This window comes from Euprymna scolopes, chromosome 43 (assembly GCF_053919585.1).
Source record: "Euprymna scolopes isolate OS-2025 chromosome 43, ASM5391958v1, whole genome shotgun sequence".
NCBI classification, from domain to species: domain Eukaryota; kingdom Metazoa; phylum Mollusca; class Cephalopoda; order Sepiida; family Sepiolidae; genus Euprymna; species Euprymna scolopes.
In genome coordinates, this window is record NC_136524.1 from 36,640,227 (window position 1) to 36,661,595 (window position 21,369).

The window sequence follows — 21,369 nt, forward strand, 5'->3', positions numbered from 1 at the left end:
ATGCACTTCTGAGTATGTTATTGCTTCATGAAAACCTTAGGTTATTTTATATATATTTAAATTTCATAAAAATAGGGTATATTCAAAGTTTTAAAGAGATTATGCCTTTATAGCTCCTTTAGAGGTGCACTTAAAAATTTGGGAATACTTCTATTGTCTTCCCTGGTAAAATTTTACATAAAGAATGCATTTTTAGTTTTTTGTAAATTCTCTAATCTTTTATTTTCCTGGGATCACACACAAACATTGAACTTATAGCTTTAAAAAAAAAAAAGTGGAATTCAGAAAATTTTGCTTAATAATTATGAATCCGAATCAATACAAATCTGTAATATTTGATTTCTTTCAAATAACAGTTTATGCTTTCTAAAATACTCCAAACAAGCTGACATTTGGAGAATATTATCTTATGCCTATTAACACTTTCATAAAAGTTGGTGGTATTTGAATCTTCACGAAAGGATTCCACTTCATTTTTATAAAAATTATCAGTTTAGCATTGAATCCTGTACATGTACACATATCTAACTTTATATAGATATACATTCGATCACATTGTTATATTGCTTTCAGTTTGCTTTGACAGCTTTTGGAATGTGTACCATCATACATAAAATGCTTTGCTTTAATGACAAACGTTACATATGTATTTTATACTTTAAGCAAAATATAGTTGATCATTTTTTAGAGATTAATTTTCATTGAAACTAATTGAAATCTTATTAAATACATCGCCTTGATATTTGCTTTGCATGTTTTATGTATTTTTAATGTTATTACAAAGTATATTTCTTTAATGGAGGGTACATGCTGCCATTATGAATCTTGGTGCATGCAGTATTTAAAAAAACAATATTTTTCCCAAGAAAATTATTCTTGAAGTTCGTCAAACCATAATCACCATATTTGTTTAATTAATCAAATTTTATAGTATCAATTTCATTTTATAATAAACTATTAAACTTATGTACTATAATTCCCTAAACACAATTCTTTATACATGGTGACAATAAAATAGTACGTGCATTATGAGTGCATATCTCCTTAAAGGAACGTGTAAGTTAATATGTAATGTCTACACCTACCTGGCATTACCAAGTTTTTACTTTCACCTTTAGTTGTGATCACAATACCACCTCTCACTCCCACCAACAGATTTTTTGTTCATAATTTTCTTAAAGGAAAATTCTTTTAAGCTTTGCTAAGTCATCATTGTTGTGTAAGCATTACTCGATACTGTCTCTCTAATTATTGTCCAGAATTTTCCCTAGTGGAACAAAACTGATATTCCAAAAATCATGTAAATTGATTAATTTCATTTTTAAATAATAAAATCAAATTTTAGTATTAAGCGAAGAGGGACTGTCCTGCATCGCCATCTTCAAGAAACAAAAGGAGACAACTCAATGACTCAAACTTATGAGCTCAGAATTGTGATGGCTATAATTTCCCTATTAACTGTTTAAAAATTATCTTTATAAAAATGAAACTACTTAATCAATTTACATGATTTATGGAATGTGAGCTTTTCGTTCAGTCATGGGTGCATACATAGGATTTTTCTATATTTGTGTTTTTTAATGGGCGGGGGGGGGGGTCTGAACAACCACTTTTTATTCCCCCCCCCCCCCCCCCAAAAAAAAAAAAATAAGTTAATGTCTTAATTGAAACAAAGCATGGTATTGTTAATTATGAACGAGTTAATTAAAAAATTTGTAAGATTAAATATTATGTATTTGACATTTATCCTATTGAACTTTACCTTGTCTTTATTTGGTTAAATTGAATTTTCCCTTGTATTTATTTGTTTAAAGTAAGATTTTAAACATTGCTACAAAATCAATTAAATAAAAAAAAAATTGTTCTTAATTTGACTTTTTTAAAAAATTTTATTTTGCCAGGTACTACAACAAATTTGCCACCTGTCCTGACCAATTCTCCCGCCAACAGTGCAGTTAGTACTTCTAACGCAAGTTCTACCGTACCTACAGCGACTGCTACTGGTACAGTTACAACCACCACAGTTACAACAGTCTCAACTACGCCCACTGCTACGGACAGTTTACCTGGAACATCTACCATCACTTCACTAATGTCACCAAAACATTCACTGACATCTCTAACGATGTCAACAAAGAGTGCTGCAGATATGAAAACACCATTAGCTCAAAGTTCTCACATGATTAAAAGTGCTCTTTTATCCCCAACAGTGTAAGTTTATAATTTAGAAAAATTGTATTTCAAATAAAGTTTCTTATATAAGGCAGGCAAACTTTAAAAAAAAAAAAATTTATAGCTATATTTATTTGCAAAAATCATTTATTTTCCATAGTTGCAAAAGTATTTAGAAAAGATGATTTGCATATGCTACTGTTTAGACCTCCCCCCCCTTCTTTTCCTTCACGGTACGGATTGAAGCCTGCTGCCTACTACCACTTTTTTTTTCTTGCTCAACCAACACCCTTACACACACCTCCACTTTTTTTCCCCGCCTTCGTGTCACCGGTTTGAGCCTGCCTACCTACCTACTACAACCTTTTTTTTTTTATTTTTTTTTGCTCCACACCTCTTCAAACACTCAGGCAACGCTGAGCACCCAGGCTTTTATGCCTATAAAAGAAAGCGAGCTGCAAGTTAGAAATTTTCAAATGTATTTAGGAGAGCATCTTGATAATAAGCAGTCACAGTATCCATAAACTTTGTCAATGGCCACGAACTGGTGACTTATCAAATAGAATTCATTGGTTTTGTCAGTTACCTTTATTATTTACCTTGGGGGGGTACCCTTGTGTTCAATAAGTGCCACACCTCTACATGAAACTCGACTTTGTGTCATTTCTAAAACAAATGCTTTTATTTAATTCTGATAGCGCTCGACACTGGATTAGCAATTATATAGATCCTTAATTTCCTATATGACACAAGCCCTTGTCTAGCTATCACAATTGCAAAGAACATCTGTATACCTAAAACCAAATGGAGCTTCCATGAATAAAGTTTCTTTCCAAGAACTCCATATCACAGAACTGCTTTCCTGCTGACTACGGCAGTTGTCTTCAAGTTCAATGTCATAAATACTGGTTGAACAATCCTCTGAAGTGAAATCCTTCCTTTTCCACATATTGTATCCAAAGTGTCTATAGTTTACAAACATAAGCAACTTTATTTGATGAAATTAGTTTAGTTGTATAAAAGATCTGTTGTATTAAAATATATGTAAATGTGTTTTTGTTTCTTTTTTCTGGTCTTATAAATATTCACCTTTTTTTTTCTCCAGTGGCTCTCAGTGTCCTAGAACATCTAAATCTCCGACATCTCCAGCTCACAGGCTGAATACTCGACAACAAGCGATATCAGCTGTGTACGACAGTGCGATAGGTTCACAAGAAGCTATTGTGGAAAGAGCCAAACAGGAAGCTCAAGTCATGCACAGAGTGGCGGAACTCAGGAAGGATGGATTGTGGTCTGCCCGCCGCTTACCAAAAGTACAAGAACCAACTCGAAACAAGGCACATTGGGATTATTTATTAGAAGAGATGCAGTGGTTGGCAGCAGATTTTGCTCAAGAGAGAAAGTGGAAGAAAGCTGCTGCACGAAAAGTAAGTATAAACATTTGATGAATGTTAAGACAGGTTTACCGTATACACTTGTGTATAAGTAGAATTTCTGGGAGATAATTTTAAGGTTATTTGGGTGGGGGAGGGGTCTTATTGGTAAAGTTTTTGGAAATGTTAAAAAGCGGTTCGGCACTAGATCATAATATAGAAAACCCCATTTTGTTGGTGCATTCAGTATATACCAGTAATCCTAGTAATTTATCGCATTTCTTCCAAACCCAACTACAGCGTGTTTGCCAGCATGTAAGCACATGTGCAGTTTTTCAGTGGGAGGCTTAATAATTGAAATAGTTCTCAAAATGTTCACTCTCTAGATGTAGCTATAGGCCTAAGTTCAATTTGATATGGTGTTTTTTTTTTTTTTTTTTTTTTTTTTTTTTTTAATAGGTTAGGAAATGTAGGGTTTATATATTGTTTTCCCCTAAGTTCAACAAGTTTTAACAATTTAATGGCACTTAACACATGCGTTCACACTGTTACAATATATTATGGCTCGTGCAATGTATGCATTTACGCTATGGTATATGATATAAATTATGTCTAAAAATAGTAACTGCGCCTGGAATCTACAGCATGTCATTGATCAGAATTTCTAATTAGCAACATTTGCGTTCGTTGCATGTAAGTGTGCAGCAGATTGGTTCTATATATGAAAATCAAGTAGACCACACTTGCGTAAATGCATGTATCGCTTGCGGATGCTGAGAAATAATTTGTCTTTCAAAAAAAAAAAAAAACACCAAAAAGAAAATTGTGTTAGAAATAGTTAGATGAACCATTTAATTTGTCTATAATCTAGTCGACTTAGACACAGGTAATACCTAAAATGAAACAATTTTTGGTCTTAAAATGCACATCGACTTATACACAAGTATATACAGTTTATATTTTATTTTTTTTTATCTTTGGTCATTTTATATTTTAATCAATTTTGTTTTCCCATTAAATGGGAAAACTATTTCATAGAATATATAAGAATACACAAATCAAATTCCCTTAAATCTTTCTTTCAATTTTTTTTATTTTGTTCTAGCTGGTAGGATTCCAGACATTCATCTATCTGACACATATTTCCACCTAGAGATTTTTTAAAACTTCTAACTGTCCCTTTAAATGCAATTGTTTGTAGTTCTTGTACTTGGTTCACTGGGTATATTTGCTAGGTAGTTTTAAAAAAAAAAAAAAAATTTTTGAGTCAAGTTCCTGAAGATCTTACTAAGATTTTAGTTTCTTTTCATGTTCTACATTAAAACCTTGGTATTTCATTATTTTTTTTTGGCCTCTGCTTTGTTTATCCCAGTGTCATTGGTGCTAACTTGTACTAAGGTTGCTTCTTTCTTATCTATATCCACTATGCCAGGTTTACTTCCAAATCTTGTAAATTCATAATTTTTTCATTTAATAAAATGTCTCTAGATTGATAGTGTTTCTAACTAAGCAATTTTATCTATAAATTCATTACAATTAAATAAAAAAAAAAAAAAATACCTAATTTTGTGGTGGATTACATTTTTACTGAAAATTAGTAACTCCTGAGACCATTTTTCAGCAGATGAAAAGCTGTAATTTTTTTTTTTTTTTAAACTTATTTTCTTTATATAAAGTATGTTTTAATAAATATGCTTGATTTTTTTCTAAGGCCACAATTACAATTAATAGTAGGCAAAATTTAAACAAGATTCTCAGAATTTCTTTGTAGAGTTTAGATATCCCATGCACACCTGTGAAAATTGAAGTATTTTAATGAAATCATAACACTGGTATTCCTGAAAATTCTGTTTCTTTGGAACATTTTAAAGAATTGTCACAGCGATAAAATTTGGCATAAACCCTTTCCCTTATTTGAAAGTATTATTTCCAATTTACAATAATGACACAAGATTTCACAAATTTTAATTTCTTTGGATAGACTAAGTCAGTTAATGCGCTAAGACTTTCAATCCACTTTTTGAGTTAAAATATTTTTGCTATATATCAAATTTTAACCACAGGTAGAGATATTGATATTCCAACAGTTTCATTTTCTTTGGGTACCATACAAATTTCTTTTAATGGACGTATATCTCATAAAAAAAAAAAAATAAAAAAAAGATTCAGAAAGAAATATATTTACCAAAAGCTATTTAAAGCTGAAGTTGTGAAAGACTTGGTTGTTATAGATTAGAAAACACCTTTGTGCACCTTAATTTTGATATATTCCATTTACCATGTTGAAATGTAGGGTGAATTTGTGAATGTTACTTTTGAGGAAGAAATTCATAAGTTTAATGACTTTTATAATGATTTCTATGCTTTTCTGTTGCAGTTGTCTCGAATGGTTGCTAAATATCACCAAGAGCAAGAACAAAAAGAACAAAGAGCAGTAAAAGAAGAAGCCCAAAAACTGAAGAGAATTGCTGGTCAGATAGCAAAGCAGGTGAAAGAGTTCTGGGCAAATATTGAAAAGGTGAATATACATACACTCTCTAAAATTCCAGCTTATTAGAGGTTGTCCCAAATTCCTCCTATATTTAAAAACAAAAATACAGTAACATGTTTATGATGTATGTACCAACAAACAAATAATCATATTCCAAATCAAGTAGTTTTTTTTTTTTTTTTTTTTTTTTTTTTTTTTTTAATTTTAGTTTTATATATTAATAATTTCCAAACACAAACATCTTGAGGTATTCATAATTTGCATATTTTTAAACAGTTTCTAATGAATTAATATTATTTAATATACGTTTGTAATTTGCATTGTCATGTTTTCTTTTTAAGATTTTATTTTATTTTTTTTCTATTTCAATTTTTTTCTAGGTTGTTCAATATAAACAGCAGACACGACTAGAAGAGAAACGGAGAAAATCTCTAGATCTTCATTTAAACTTCATTGTCGACCAAACAGAAAAATATTCATCTTGGTTAACAGAAGGACTAACAAAGTCTGGTCGGGGAAATAGTGTTTCTTCCTCTGTTGTTGGATCTATATCAAGTACTCCCGAACATTCCAGCGCCAGTGGTGATGGTAAGTAAAATATTTTATATCTTTCTAGGTATGTACATTAGATATTAGGAAAGAGTTTTGAATATATTCTATTAGCTTTATTTAAAAAAAAAAAAATATTCACTTTAATGTCTGTTTTAAATGTTGGTATGCATGGATGTTTTTTTTAAGTCCTCTTTTATTTCCTTCCATGTTTTCCTTAATATTTTTCTGTGAACTGAACCTGCTATATATCATCACACTGCATACACGTTTTCTGGCTTGACTGATAATGCTCAAAAGTAAGGCTTAAAAACTTGTTTTAGTACTTTAAATTATTAATTGCAATAAATTGATAAAAAAATTACATTACTTTATGGAAGCAATTACCAGATTATGCTTCAATTTTTAATACCGAAGCCAGAGTTCTAACTTAGCTCTAAACCTCATTATTTACCTTGTCCATGATAAATTTATGATATTCTCAGATTCCTGATTAGTACTTGAATCCTTAAAAAACTAAAACTTAAATAACCCACTAACCGTCAATCTACTACAAAGAAAAAATACCCCCCCCCCCCCCAAAAAAAAAAAAATTAATAAAAACATCAAATACTGCTGAATCCAGTCATTTTGGATTTCAAGGAAATGAAGACTGACATGGTCGCCAAAAACTTGCTGAAACTTAATAAGTAATATGAAAATCCCAACACAGACTACAAACCACTTAATATCATTATGAAGAAATGGCAATACGATTGGAACACTTATAAAAACAAATTCTTTAAAAATAATCCCATACTTAATGAAACCCAGTGTCCAGAAAGTCACGCAAAGAGGAAATGATTTTGTTCTATTTTTGCATAGGACATGCACACACAACTCATTCCTCCCTTATGGAAAATGAACCCCCTAATGCTTGGCATCCCAAGAACACTTCACTTGTAAAGCACTTTTAAATTGTGGCAATCTCACATATATTTGTCAAAATTTTTTATGTCAACAATATGAAAGAACTATTTTAAAAAATTAACCCTAACACTTTTCATTAAAAAAGCAAATCTGTACAAGAAAATATAATCCTAACCTAACCTGACTCAATTTGATAAATTACTCAAAGAACCTGACATGACCCAACAAATAAATTGAAGAACCTAACTTGCTTTAAGAAAAAGTTCTAATTCAATAAATGGTTTGGCATTAAATGACTCACAGTGGTGTTAATGTGCCATAAAATGCCAATAAACCAAACATAAAATGATTTTTAAGGTTTTTTTTTTTTTTAAATATTTAAAAAAAAAAATGTCAAGTTTCAAATTTTATTTAATCAAAAGTTTATGGAAATTTTGCATATGAGGACAAAAATAATTTAATGTTTTTATTTGAACACATTAATTTAATAGTAATCTATTTTTAATAAATATAATTGCATTTCTGATTCAAATGGCGAGAACCTAAAGTTCCTTTGGTTTGGAGGCCCTAATTTGGGAGCTTTGAGAATGATCGCCACTTGGTTACCAGTATGCTTAGGTTTGTTATTAGTTCAAAATTTATTTAGCTTTAATTGGATATTTTATTTATACATATATATATATATATTATATACATTAGTTTTTGTACAATTATATAATCCTCCCAGCTTAGCCAAAATATGCAACAGGAGGGAGCATGTGTTTTCTCATTTGTATTTGTATTCTCTGGACTACTGTTCTCATTTTTTTAATGTCATTTTCTTTAATCTTGTAGATGACTTTGAACCTGATCAGAGTGAAACCGATGATGAAGAAACTATTGATCGAGAAGAGAGAGAAACTGGAAATAATGAAGTGAGATTACTTTTCAATTTTGCTTACATATTTACTTATTTTAATTTTTTTAATTAAAAAAAAATAACAAATGTGTAAGATGTAGGCTCTTAAATCACACTTGGAGTTATCTCTTTGTAATTTTGGTGATGAGAAAGGTAAGAGAGTGATAGGCATGCAATTTTGAGCTTTTTAATAATGCATAAAACAACAATGCCTATCAATATGAGCTCGTTTAAATGTCAAACATGTAATATCTTAATTGTTTTATCATTCCAGATATAATTTTATTTTTTTCTTATTTACATAATCAGATAGCAATTCACTTTTTAATTTCTTAATTTTTTCAAAAAAATTAAAGATAATAGTTAATTAAATATATTATTCATAAGAATTAACTAACTTTCAATTACATTTACACTACGACATTGAGTAATAAGACAAAGTATGTTTACTGAAGTGGGATTAAAATCTATTTTTAGTGAACAGTAATACTATGGTATGTTACAATTTCTAAATTATATTGATACAACTTGTTGTTGCTTAGGGTCTGTTAATTTCAGTTCTTTTAAACTTTTGACTGAAAGAGTAAGTGACAAGCAGCTATTTTTTTTTTTTTTTTTTCCTGTGAAAATATCACTTCAAACTTTTATTGCATTTTGTGTGTGTGTGTGTGTTTTAAAATAATTTTCTGACTTCCTACTTTTTACTTTTGACTGGAGTCAGTGTGAGTGCATTTAAAGAAATTCTCGAATTCGTCAAGAGTAGTAAGATTTTCAGAAGTGTTTTACGACAATAAGTTTTTCAGGTGATTCTGGCAGATGGACAGATTTTTCATTAGTTGAATGGTATTTTAAAAATTTTTGTTTCTAACTGTTTATTAAACTTAATAATCTAATGTGATTTTTTCTTCCCCCTCCAGACAAATGTTCAAGATGAAATAGCATTATTAAAAGAAGAGAGTAGCGTTCCATTGGAAGAATTGTTAAAAATGTTACCTGATAACATCCTGGAACAAAGACATGCAGAAGAAAATAAGTATATTGAATCTGCAATAGCAGAGATGTCTGAATATGAGGTAAAGAAAATTTCTTTTTTTTTTTTTTTTTTTTTAATATATATATAGGCATAACCACTTATCAAGGCCGATAGACCACTCAAGGATAAGGGTTAAAGATTGTGCAGTAGTCAAAAGGACAATATAGTAATCGATAGTAATGGCAGTTCGGTAAATTTGTTAACTTAAGTGGAACGGCTCATCAGAAACTTGTTCATGTTGGACTTGAAGACAACCATATTATAGACAGCTGGAAAGCAGGAAAACGGAAGAAGACAATTCCACAGGTGTGCAGTTCTAAGAAAGAAGCTTTGATCATGGAATCTATGTTTAGGTTTAGGCACAGATAAAGAGTGGGGGTAATTATTGAGTGTTTTCAGCTAGTCTAGTGTTTCTTATGAAAGTTTGGTGAGGGGGAACCATAGATTGAAGCTCAGTTGAACACTTCCCATGAAAATAACGATAAATCAGAGAAAAACTCGCAACATCTCTTCTGTAAGATAGAGGTTGTAGAGAAGAGAAAAGGACATCTCACACCAGGCCACAAAGTCTATTTTGAACCCTATTAAGGCAGGACAAGTCTTTTCTAGTAGCTTCTGCCCATATGGGGGGAAATGGGTCACTGTGACCTATTTAACCCCCAAATAGCTTAATGAAAAAGTACTTTATATAGTGATTTTAATTTAATACACTAGAACCCTAGGATGCAGCGTTAAAAATGTAATAAAATACAATATAGTATATAATACACATGTATATAATCAACATAACACAGTAAGGCAGTGCAAATACTGTGTAACCAGAGGCTGGAAAAACATTGTATTCCACACTGTAATCTAAAAAAATAAAAAAACATATCCTGGGGTTCTACTTTTTAAATATCAATAATTATATTATTCACTTTTCTATCTAATTTCATTGTGGTGTGAAAAAGTTGCAACACCATCATCACCATCATCAACCATAGCAAGTCCAATTCCTTGCAGTTGGGAGCCTGGAACAGACTATTTTTAGTTGGTCAGGTTGTTTGGTTCAGATACTTGTTATTTTGTTCAGTTTTGTCTCCAGCTGGATAAGAATTGGTCAGAAGTACAGTCAAAGGTTGAATTGTCTGGGAACTTTTATTCAAAGCAAACGTTCTTCAAAAAGTAGAGTTCCTCTCCTTTACTGCTGATTGTATTATCCCTGCTTGCAAACTGCTTAAAGATTTTCACATGTTTTCTCCTGTTGCTTCTTTGGAAGAAAGGAAAACCGTGTTTAAACTCGTCCGTACTCAATACCTGAGGGAGGAAGGCATCAGAAGTGCCGGCAGTTTGTAGACCTGCTGAAAGATTGACTGTTCTGGGTCTCACTTTGTTACAAGATAATCTATCGGTCCCTGCAGTTGAGAAAGCCTTTCCTAACCTCACAACACTCTTTGGTCTGGGGACTGGAGCCCTTGTATGGCCTACAAAGAAATTATAGGGAATTAGTAGTAGATACTGCTTCATATCTGATTGGATAGTGTCTGTAATTGTTGGAGATCGGCTCTCAATGGAGTTGGGTGCAGTTTAGTTATCTAAACAATTTTAAATATTTTCTGCTTGGTGACTGGTTTAGAATGCACTACCCCTTGATGTCTAATTATGCAGATTGACTAAGGAAGAACCCTTATTCCAATGCTGTGAGGAGAAATGGATGAGCATGCCTATTTGACTTGCAGCAAAGTGTCTGGGAGTATGTCAGGGTGACAGTTCTTATCAATGCTGAATAGCCGGTGATCCTTGATGTAGCATTCATCCTCAGAAACAACCTGCTGTGGTCTAGGGAGAAAGGTTAATGTAAAGTGCTTAGTCGCCTCCCTACATACATTTGCACACTTCCTAAATATGTCAAACCATAGGGTTGAAAAGAATTTGTCAAATTCTTGTCTTTCCTAGCATTCTCAATGTGTATATAAACTGATCTGTTGTGCATGAATTTGAAGATGTAAATTTTAGTCTTGTGTTGGGAAACATTGCAACACTTTTTTCTCCCCGATCCAGAAAGGTTGTTGGTTTGTGATATTAAAAATTAGATGTATTATTCTTATTTGGATTCTTTGGACTACTGTTCTCATCTTGAGTGTTATTTTCACATTTTGGTAGATATAACCTCCAACCTTCTTGTTGATCTCTGAAATCTGCATAGAATTTCAAACAGAATCCTTAATTTACTTCACTAGGGTAACATGCTCTCTTTCCGTCAGCCGTGATTGAATAGAGGTCCTAAGTAATTTGCAATTGTTTTTCAGTCATGCACACTGAGAATTCAACCTTCAGGAGAATACTACTTTATAATAGTTTTTCCAGATACTCTAGTCACTGCATCACGGATTAAAAAAAACAAAAAAAAACAAAAGTAAAATCAGAAACATTAGACGTTTATTTAATTTTTTTTGTAATATTTAAATAACGTTTTCACTTACATGTTAAAGTTTATAATACTTCATTTATTTCCTTAGAACAAAATAAGCGACGAAGAATTTCAGACAGATGATCAGGAGGAGGAAGATGTGGAAGATACAATTGAAGAACAAGAAATGCATGAAAACAAAGAAGATCATGCGGAAGAATTATCAGAATTGCAAAAAGAAAGTAAGTTTATTTTTTATTCATGAATTTTTTGCCTGAAACTTGTATAAACTGTTAAATCTTGAAAGTTTTTTCCTTAGGTGACTATAAACAACGTTGAGTTAAAAGTTTATTTCATTGAAGAAAGTTTACCTGTACCCTTCTATCATGTTGGCCAATTTTAAAGAGAAAATAAGTGAATTTTGAAAAATTAATTTTCTGAAATTCCAAGCTTTCCGTCAGTTATTAGTTTTGTCATCACTAAAGTCTTAAGGAATTTAGGTAAAAATGACTTTGTACAAAATTTTACAAGTGGATGAATAGGAAAAATAACACAGAAAATAAATCTCACAAGTTTATCAAAATCTTGGATATATAAACGTTTTGAAAAAGTTGTCTCCCCCCCCCTCTTTCTCCCTCCCCCTCTCTTTCTCATTTAGATTTGAAATCTTTACATTTTCATCTTTGAATTTTTAGGTGAAATGTCTATGGAAGAACTTGTAAAGAAATATGAAGGTGCTTACAGCAGTGATTTTGAAATGGCTAAAGAAGAATCTGCTGCTACAAGTGATGATGATACAGAAGAATATGCTGATAGATCTGAAAATGGTTTGTTCATATTTATTTATATTACACAGATTAAATTCCAACAAATTTTAAAATGAATGAAAAATAAAATATGGCAAATGGCCACTTCAGTATTTTTACTGTGATTCCTTTTATGGTATAGTCATTTTTATAGCGTTTTATTATGTAAAAAAATTTTTTATTTTCATATATTTTGAATGTATTTCAGATGACACGGAGGAGGAGGAGGAGGAGGAAGAAGAGGAGGAGGAGGAGGAGGAAGATGCTGCTAGTAGTAATGATGAAAATGAAGAAATTGGTTTAGAATATTTGATGCATCCAGAGATACAGGAAGGAAGTGAGACTAAGGCATGGAACATTTTTTTTATTTATTTAAAGAAAATCTAAATGTTAAAAACATCTCTTAAAATAGCTTAATTTTCTTGATTCATTTATTGAAATTGCTATTCATGCGCAAAATTGGGCTGTTATGTTTCACATTAAAAAGTAAAATTATTTTATTTATCTTTCCTCAAATCAACATTGTTCATACACTTCATCACACACACACACACGCGTGTGTAATAATCTAAGCATGTAATGAACTTGATGCTGTGCGAAAAAAACATGTCTTAGTAACATGTTTTAATTTTAGTAACTGTTCGATTATGAGAAGTTTCAGAATGGACGAACTTTGGCAATGTGTTATTTATGAATTTGAAAGATTGTTATATCTATGTGCAATTACGATGGGTGTAATCACAGTATCTGTGGAAAATGTAGATTTGGTCTGTGACAACTGGTAGAAGTGTTAGCACTAAATAGAGAGGAAAGTAGGGACTCCTTCCTCTAAAGATGTTGCGATTGTGATGGTGTTGCTCATCGGATGCAATGTAGCATTTTATTATCACGACTGAATGTATCTAAAATGGTGTTTGAAAGCTACATAAAAATATTGGCTATTAGGCTAGATGTGTTGAATTTTTATCTGACACCTGTTTGAAACCTATTGATACTTTGGTCCAGAGGGGAATTTCTGCAGTTATTTTGTTATATAGGAGATATATATATATATATATATATATATATATATATATATATATTAGTCAGTTTTGATATAAAAATGGGCTATATTTATCTGGCGTTGTCAGGATGGTGACATTGATGCATTTACTCCTCAAAATAGTAGTCTGAATTGATACAAGAGTAAAATTAAGTTTTGGATTTCTCTTTTACTGACGACTCAGCAGACAGGAGAGATGAACTTCAATATCAGAACAGATACTATACTTTGTTCTCAAATCGGCAAGAAACAGACATGGTTTGATAGTTTTATCAAAATACAGTAATGTAAAAAAAAAAAAACAACAAAAAAACAAACTTCAAATCAATTAATAACATGAATAACATAAATATCAAATTAATAAACACATTTTCTCAAAATATATATTCCTTAATTTTTAATTATAGGCTTGCTCGGCACCTAAAGGAAAAGTTCCAGGTAAAGAGATCACAGACATTGCTGCTGAAGCCTTGAGTTTACAGCCAAAAGGATATACATTGGAAACCACTCAGGTAAGATGGCTATGCATTACATCTCTTAACTTTATATTTATGAGAAAAAAGTTCAACTAAGTAACTGATTTTTTTTCAATATTTTGTTTTGACAATTCATGCTAAGTTAGCCAGAATGTGGGGGTTTAACTAACTTCACTATGAATGAGATAATGCTTGAAAAGTAAAAATATTGTTAATGTCTGACATCATAGATATATATATATATATATATATATATATATATATTTTTTTTTTTTTTCTTTTTATTACATCGCAGACTTTTGCATTTATTTCTTTTAAAAATTAACATAAATTTTAAAATTTTATTTCAGGTGAAAGTTGCCGTCCCATTCTTGCTAAAACACCCTCTTCGTGAATATCAACACGTTGGGCTGGATTGGTTAGCCACCATGCATGAAAAAAAACTGAATGGTATTCTTGCTGATGAAATGGGTTTGGGTAAAACTATTCAGACCATTGCATTATTAGCCCATTTGGCTTGTGACAAAGGTGATTTTTTTTTTTTTTTTTTTTTAAATACTTTCAGTTGTTAAAGGATAAATTCAAACTTTTATTCTTGCAAATGCTTTGTAGATTTAAAATAATTAAGTTCAAGCACAACATCTTAATTATATTAAAGAACAAATGCATAAATCAAATAAAAAAATTCTTAACCAGTGTTACTAGTAAAATACCATTTCTAAAATGTCTATTTTTCAATCTTGCGTTGTATATATCAATCAAGATTTCTAGTCTGTAATACTGAATTTGGGAAATGGGGTGGGACATTGAGATAACATACAGTACCAATGTAAATTTTAGGAGACAAAATAAATTAAATATTAAATTGGCCCATTTTGTTATTCTAATTTCACCAGCTTTTAATTTTTTTTTTTTTCTAATAGTTTATTTTCTGTAATTGTCACATTTAATTGTAATTTACCTGTGTGGTAATAAATCTTAAAGTAGATATGTTAGTACATGCAACTATTTAGAAATTTATTACTAATTTTTATGTTTGATAGCATAGTATTATCCTAGCTACTTTTTTTATATCTATAAATCCCAGCTACTTTTTTTATGTCTATAAATCCCAGCTACTTTTTTTATGTCTATAAATCCCAGCTACTTTTTTTATGTCTATAAATCCCAGCTACTTTTTTTTATGTCTATAAAGGTGTGGGGGAAGGAACATAAAGTGATTTCAGAATGAGGTTGGAAAATACATGAATACGATTGAGAAAATCTGACCTATACCATGTTTTGTTGATCAAATTATTTTTATCATATCTGTCTATATCTTTAGCTTAATTTTTTTTTTTTTTTAATCTCTAATGAAAGTTTTTTTTGTTTGTACTTTTAGGCGTTTGGGGGCCACATTTGATCGTGGTGCCAACGAGTGTGATGCTCAACTGGGAAATGGAGTTTAAAAAATGGTGCCCAGCATTTAAAATTTTAACATATTATGGTAATCCGAAAGAAAGAAAAGCTAAAAGAACGGTAAGTTTTTTTATAAAAGGTAAATCGCTTTCCATGAATGCAAAACTATACCATCCTGACTGCAGTATTTCAGATCGAAAAAAAATTGCATGTCTTCATAAGAAATTGTTGCATAATGTGTCATTTGGTATGGCTACATCGCCCGTTATTGGTCATTCAAACCAAATATGTATCCTACATTGATGGTGGCCTGATCTTAGCATAAACAAAATGAAAACAGAAAATAAAATTTGTCTTCCATAAAATATCTAACCTTAGTCTGAAACAAGACAGAAAATGAAAATAAAGGAAAAATTTCATTTTTGGTTATTTTATTTGTTGGGATATATATGTCTCAATTTTCAAATCTGCATCCAACTAAGTGGGCAGCAACAGATGCAAGCCATCCAAGCAAGTTGTTTAAGTTGAAATTGATATAACTGTCTTCAGAGGTTCGAATGTCCTTAAAATGGAGGATCATTTTGTGTTAAATTTATATGCACAGTTGATTCTCCTTAAATTTAATTCTAATTTTCTTGCTTTTTTTCCTCTTCAAGTTCAAACATAATTGCCTTGAAAAACAATGTTTTTATTTTAAATTTGTGACCTGACTAGAATTAAGTCAAATTGATAAGAATGAATATTTTGCAATAAAATTTTATGGATTTCTAAAGATCTTCCTGGATAGATATGATTCCACAAAAATCTTTTTCACCAATTTAAATTTTGGAAAAAAAATTTATGGAAACTTACTGTATCACAACACTTTAACTTTGATAACTGATTATGGTCAAACTATTTGACAAACCCAAAGTACAAATAAGACATTTTTTTCCTTGATTTTGAATGCCAAACTTGCTCAAATTCCCACCACTCAGTGCATTAGAATTGAGTGAAACATGCAAGTAGCCTTTACACATTTAACATTGCTAAAACTTCAAAAAAAAAAAAAAAAAAAATACACACGTAAATAACATTAGTTCCTTTGGTTTGATGTAGCTTCTACATGATTTTACAGGGTTATTGCAATTTTGTCATTCCAGTTTTTAGTATTTTACAAGTTACCTTCAAAATGAAACTATTGGTCTTGAATATTACATAATAATAGAATGCTCAAGATAACTGGAAATTGCTTTAAATTTTAAGCCAAAAATTGTTTTTTACAGAACAAATACAGGGTATCAAATCCTAGAAAGCAACTATGAATAAAGTCAAATTTTGCTTTAAAGTTATATTAGTTAGGATTATGATTTAATTAGGGATGAGTCATTTATATACAAAGATGAATAATAATAAAAAATGTACTGTCAAAACTTATATGTTGTAGTAGTAGAAATTGCAGTATTTTCTATTGTCGTTGCAGGGTTGGACAAAAACAAATGCTTTCCACGTTTGTATAACATCTTACAAACTTGTAATTCAAGATCATCAAGCCTTTAGACGAAAGAAATGGAAATATTTCATTTTGGATGAAGTAAGTTATTGTTTTAATATTTATTTCATTCTGTATGTTTTGCTTAAGGTGTTCTCTCTTCAGCACACGCACACCTATCTGCAAATGCATACTCAACATGTTATGTACACATTTCTGATATTCAGCATTATTTTTTTTCAAAATATAGTTTTTTGATTTGCATTTAAACTAAAGTATTTGTTTTATAATTTATAAATATCTCCAATCCATTTCAATTTCAAGCTTTTATTCAATTTGTTACACTAAAGCATTGTTTGTTATTTTACTTTGAATAATTTGAATGTATTTTAAACTTTTAACAGGCCCAAAATATAAAGAACTTCAAGTCTCAGCGTTGGCAAACCCTCCTGAACTTCCAAAGTCAGCGACGACTTCTGTTAACAGGAACTCCCCTCCAAAACAGTTTAATGGAACTTTGGTCACTGATGCATTTCCTCATGCCAAATGTTTTTGCCTCCCATAAAGACTTCAAGGAATGGTTTGCAAATCCACTTTCAGGAATGATTGAAGGAAGTCATGAATACAATGACAATCTTATCAAACGTTTGCATAAAGTAAGCTTTATTTTTATTTTCTTGTCTTAAGAAATATGGCTTATTGCATTTTTATTAAATTTTAATGTTTTGAAAGTAGTTTTTAATTTAATTATCATTTTTTTTGTTTGCATTAAATAATTCTTTTAAATATGTAGAATTTATTCAATAACAGCAAATATTAATGTTTGGAACATTTCATTCATCAAAATGCATAACATTTACTTTTAATAGTAAGACGGACAGTTTTTAATGTGATGAAAAATGAATTTTGGATTCAGATATAAATAAGAATTGCTTAAGTGTTCAAGGATTTCTTCACTAACCTAGGATAAAAAAGGAAACCTATGTGAATCTAAAAATATCTAGTTTACTGAATTATCTACTAAAACAATACTTAGTACTGCAGTGAGGAAGAATCAAAACAAGGTTTTCCTTAATTGGTAGACATTTTGAACTTGTTTTTCTAAGTAAAAACATAAATATACAAAAATTTTTCTCCATTTCTGAAATAGTTTTAAGCAACAAGAAAATATTTTTAAAATTTAAAAAAAAGGTAGAATCTCATTTTGGTGGAAGAGGCTTAGCTGAGGGTATTTTCTAGAAAGTAGTTCACCATGACCTGTTTTTAGGGGAGAAAAATATTTCGTGATACATTTTCCAATGTTTTGATTTTTCAATGACTCTCATTCATTAATAGTTTACCTTTTAAAAATGCATATTTTTTATTAGTTCATTTTGTTTTAAAAGATTTCACTAGGTATTTGAATAAAGCCATTTTCTTTTGTGTCAAAAACTTTTGATATTGAAGTAGAATGGACCTATTTTTGAGATTCCCTTATATGCACTTTTAAACAAAAATGAAGATATTAAAGCAATAAAGTCTGAAAATGCACAGAAATGGATTTATAAGTCAAATTATGAAAGTAAGATCACTCTTATAACAAATTTGATTATTTATATCCCATAAGATATTTTGAAAAATTTACTTTTGTTGGAATCGTCCGTTTCACTGTCCTCTTATCTACCTTCATTATTACGTCTGATTGTTTTTACATGCTGTTGGAGTCATCAAAACTAAGGACTACTGTAAGTGGAGTCGAGTTAAGATAACCAATATTAAATTTTCAACCCCTTTAGAAGTCAATAAAGGCCTGTAAAAAAAAAAAAAGTATCATTTAAAACCAAAATATCATTAAAAAAAAAAAAAGAAATTGTATTTCACTCAATCTACAAATTTTTGATGACGCTTATTCTTACGTTCATATTTTTCCTGTCTTGTATTTTTTATACTAATCAATCTTATTTGCATTTTCAGGTTTTACGTCCATTCTTATTGCGACGATTGAAAGATGATGTTGAAAAACAAATGCCCAAAAAATATGAACATGTTATCATGTGTCGATTGTCGAAGAGGCAAAGATTTCTCTATGATGAATTCATGTCTCAGACTAAGTAAGTAACACTACCATAAAATACTGAGCACTTTTTTTTTTTCATCTGTTAGAAAAAGAATTTCTCATTTTTGTGTATTTATTGGCATAGAAAAAGTATATATTAGCACACTGTTTTGCTATTCATCATGATTCTATAGAACAAAAATAACCAATATCCACGAATTCTATGGGAACCCTGTGTCTAAGTTGCTAAAATTTTATAATGCTACCAATTTCTCCAATTATTTCGTAACTTTAAAAAGTTAAGAAATTGTACATTTACATGATTTTTTGTTTTGATGGATCTTAATCGGCTGTTGAATGGAAACTAGGCTGGTTTATGGTACAAATATTATTAATCAGATTGTTTTATTGAAATTAAAAATTTAATCAAAAAACTGAAACGAATAAAAAAATTTTTAAAAAATGCAAACATTATAATATTGCATTTTTTTCTGAGTCCTTCTCCACCTGGCAATATGTCCTCACATGTACCCTGTCAGGTAAATGCAGTTAGGTTCGTTTCATATACATTATAATTGTTATAGTATTTATAGAATAGACAATGTTTTGTGATGCACTTGATATTCTAAGTTGCTCATATTTGTACTTTTCTTTTTTTTCTTTTTCCTCCTATAGAACGAAAGAAACTTTAGCCACTGGTCATTTCATGAGTGTGATTAATGTGCTGATGCAACTTCGTAAAGTTTGTAATCATCCTAACCTTTTTGATCCACGACCGATAGTGTCACCTTTTCAAATGGAAGGGTTAGTCTATTCAACTGCATCCCAAGTTGTGAAAGCATTGGAAAAGGAACCTTTTGAGGTAAGATATTATCTAAACTATTTTTGTAACATTTAAATTTTTAGAAACTACTAAACAGCCTGTATCCAATTGGTTAAGCATTTATTTATGTTAGTTAATATATAATTTAACTTTGATTTGTTATTACAAAAATTAAAAATGAAAGGATGCCAGAATACAATGTGATGTCATAATAGACACTAATCCTCCTTTATACATCTCTTCCCCCACCTGCCACCTTATAAGATAAAGGATAGGAAAAACATTGTGTATATCAATTTAAAAAAATAAAACATTTTTTTTTTTTCTTCCTATTTCAGTCTGTTAATTTGCGGCTGCTCTATCCCAGTTTGTGTGACATGGAGTATGATTTACCTAAATTCATATCAGAGCGTGTTCACAAGCTACGAACCTCTCGAAATTTAATTTTAGAAATAGACAGCCAACCAGACCCACCTCTACGACCTAAGCCAACTAAATTAAAATCTTTACACTTGAAGAGTTCTTCTTTGATTCAGGTAAGTTAGTAAATTGTTTTCTCTTTTTCATGACTTTATAAGAATTATCTTTTTGCGATATTGACTTGAAACCTCATTTCCCCTTATTTCTATTTTGTTACTCTAATTTATCGTAGTATAATTCTAATTGGTAGATATTGTTTTATAAATTTTATTTTCATATCAGAAGTAAAAGATTTTCATTATTAATAATTGTATGGCAGTTTGATAAATGAGTGATTAATTTTAAGTGTTGAAAGTAATTCGCAATTGTATTTTTCACTGAGAATTAAACCTTCAATCTCTAGAAGAGTGTTATTTACAACTGAAAAAAATTTTTTCCCTCTAAAATACTATTGTGATCACTATTTAATGAATACTACTTTCATTCTGGGAAGAAAGCAAATTAACGTCTTAAATATTTAGAAAATGTGATTTCTCTTTTTTTTTTTTTTTTTTTCTTTTTTTTTTTTTTTTTTTTTTTTTTTGTTCTCACAACATTTTAGGCAATGTCATTTCCAGTAATTTACATTGGGGTTTGACTTGAACATGTGGTATGAAGGTTTTAAGCAATAATCAGTTTTAAGTGACAGTATTTTGAAGGCGTAATCCTCACTGCAGGCGATACTAAGAATAAAATAAAAGTTACTTAAGAATTCTACTTGGTGATTAATAGAGCGAGAGTATTCCAATCCCTGAATTAAATAAACGGAGTTAAAAATTCTACATAGATTCCCCGAGTTCAACAAGATGCACCTGAAGAAGGTTGGAGGTTACATCAACCAAAACATTGCGAGAATATCCAAAATAGAACAGTACTCTGAATAATTGAATACATCTTATATATTGTTGATCAAAATTTAAATTTTTATGCTCATTTTAGCCTGTGTTTATTACTGCATATCTGAACATCTATCCTGGATTTTATTTGCAAATATTTTGATTTATCTTTCCTATTAACCACCCTCTTTTTGTGAAACATTTTT

At 30.3% G+C, this 21,369-nt stretch overlaps 1 protein-coding gene across 2 annotated transcripts in view; it reads left to right on the plus strand.

Moving 5' to 3' along the window:
* The window catches only part of LOC145268292 (chromatin remodeling protein domino-like), a 106,501-nt gene that overhangs the window by 29,690 nt on the left and 55,442 nt on the right, over positions 1-21,369 (plus strand). For both annotated transcript variants that reach the window (XM_080123699.1, XM_080123698.1), the window contains 17 exons: positions 1,902-2,211; positions 3,278-3,599; positions 5,923-6,063; positions 6,417-6,624; positions 8,329-8,408; positions 9,310-9,465; positions 11,927-12,059; positions 12,513-12,644; positions 12,832-12,971; positions 14,073-14,177; positions 14,492-14,669; positions 15,523-15,659; positions 17,002-17,112; positions 17,415-17,666; positions 18,964-19,100; positions 19,721-19,907; positions 20,207-20,404. In XM_080123699.1, coding sequence (XP_079979825.1) covers positions 1,902-2,211; positions 3,278-3,599; positions 5,923-6,063; positions 6,417-6,624; positions 8,329-8,408; positions 9,310-9,465; positions 11,927-12,059; positions 12,513-12,644; positions 12,832-12,971; positions 14,073-14,177; positions 14,492-14,669; positions 15,523-15,659; positions 17,002-17,112; positions 17,415-17,666; positions 18,964-19,100; positions 19,721-19,907; positions 20,207-20,404 — 2,927 coding nt within the window. The remainder of the gene's footprint in view (positions 1-1,901; positions 2,212-3,277; positions 3,600-5,922; positions 6,064-6,416; positions 6,625-8,328; positions 8,409-9,309; positions 9,466-11,926; positions 12,060-12,512; positions 12,645-12,831; positions 12,972-14,072; positions 14,178-14,491; positions 14,670-15,522; positions 15,660-17,001; positions 17,113-17,414; positions 17,667-18,963; positions 19,101-19,720; positions 19,908-20,206; positions 20,405-21,369) is intronic.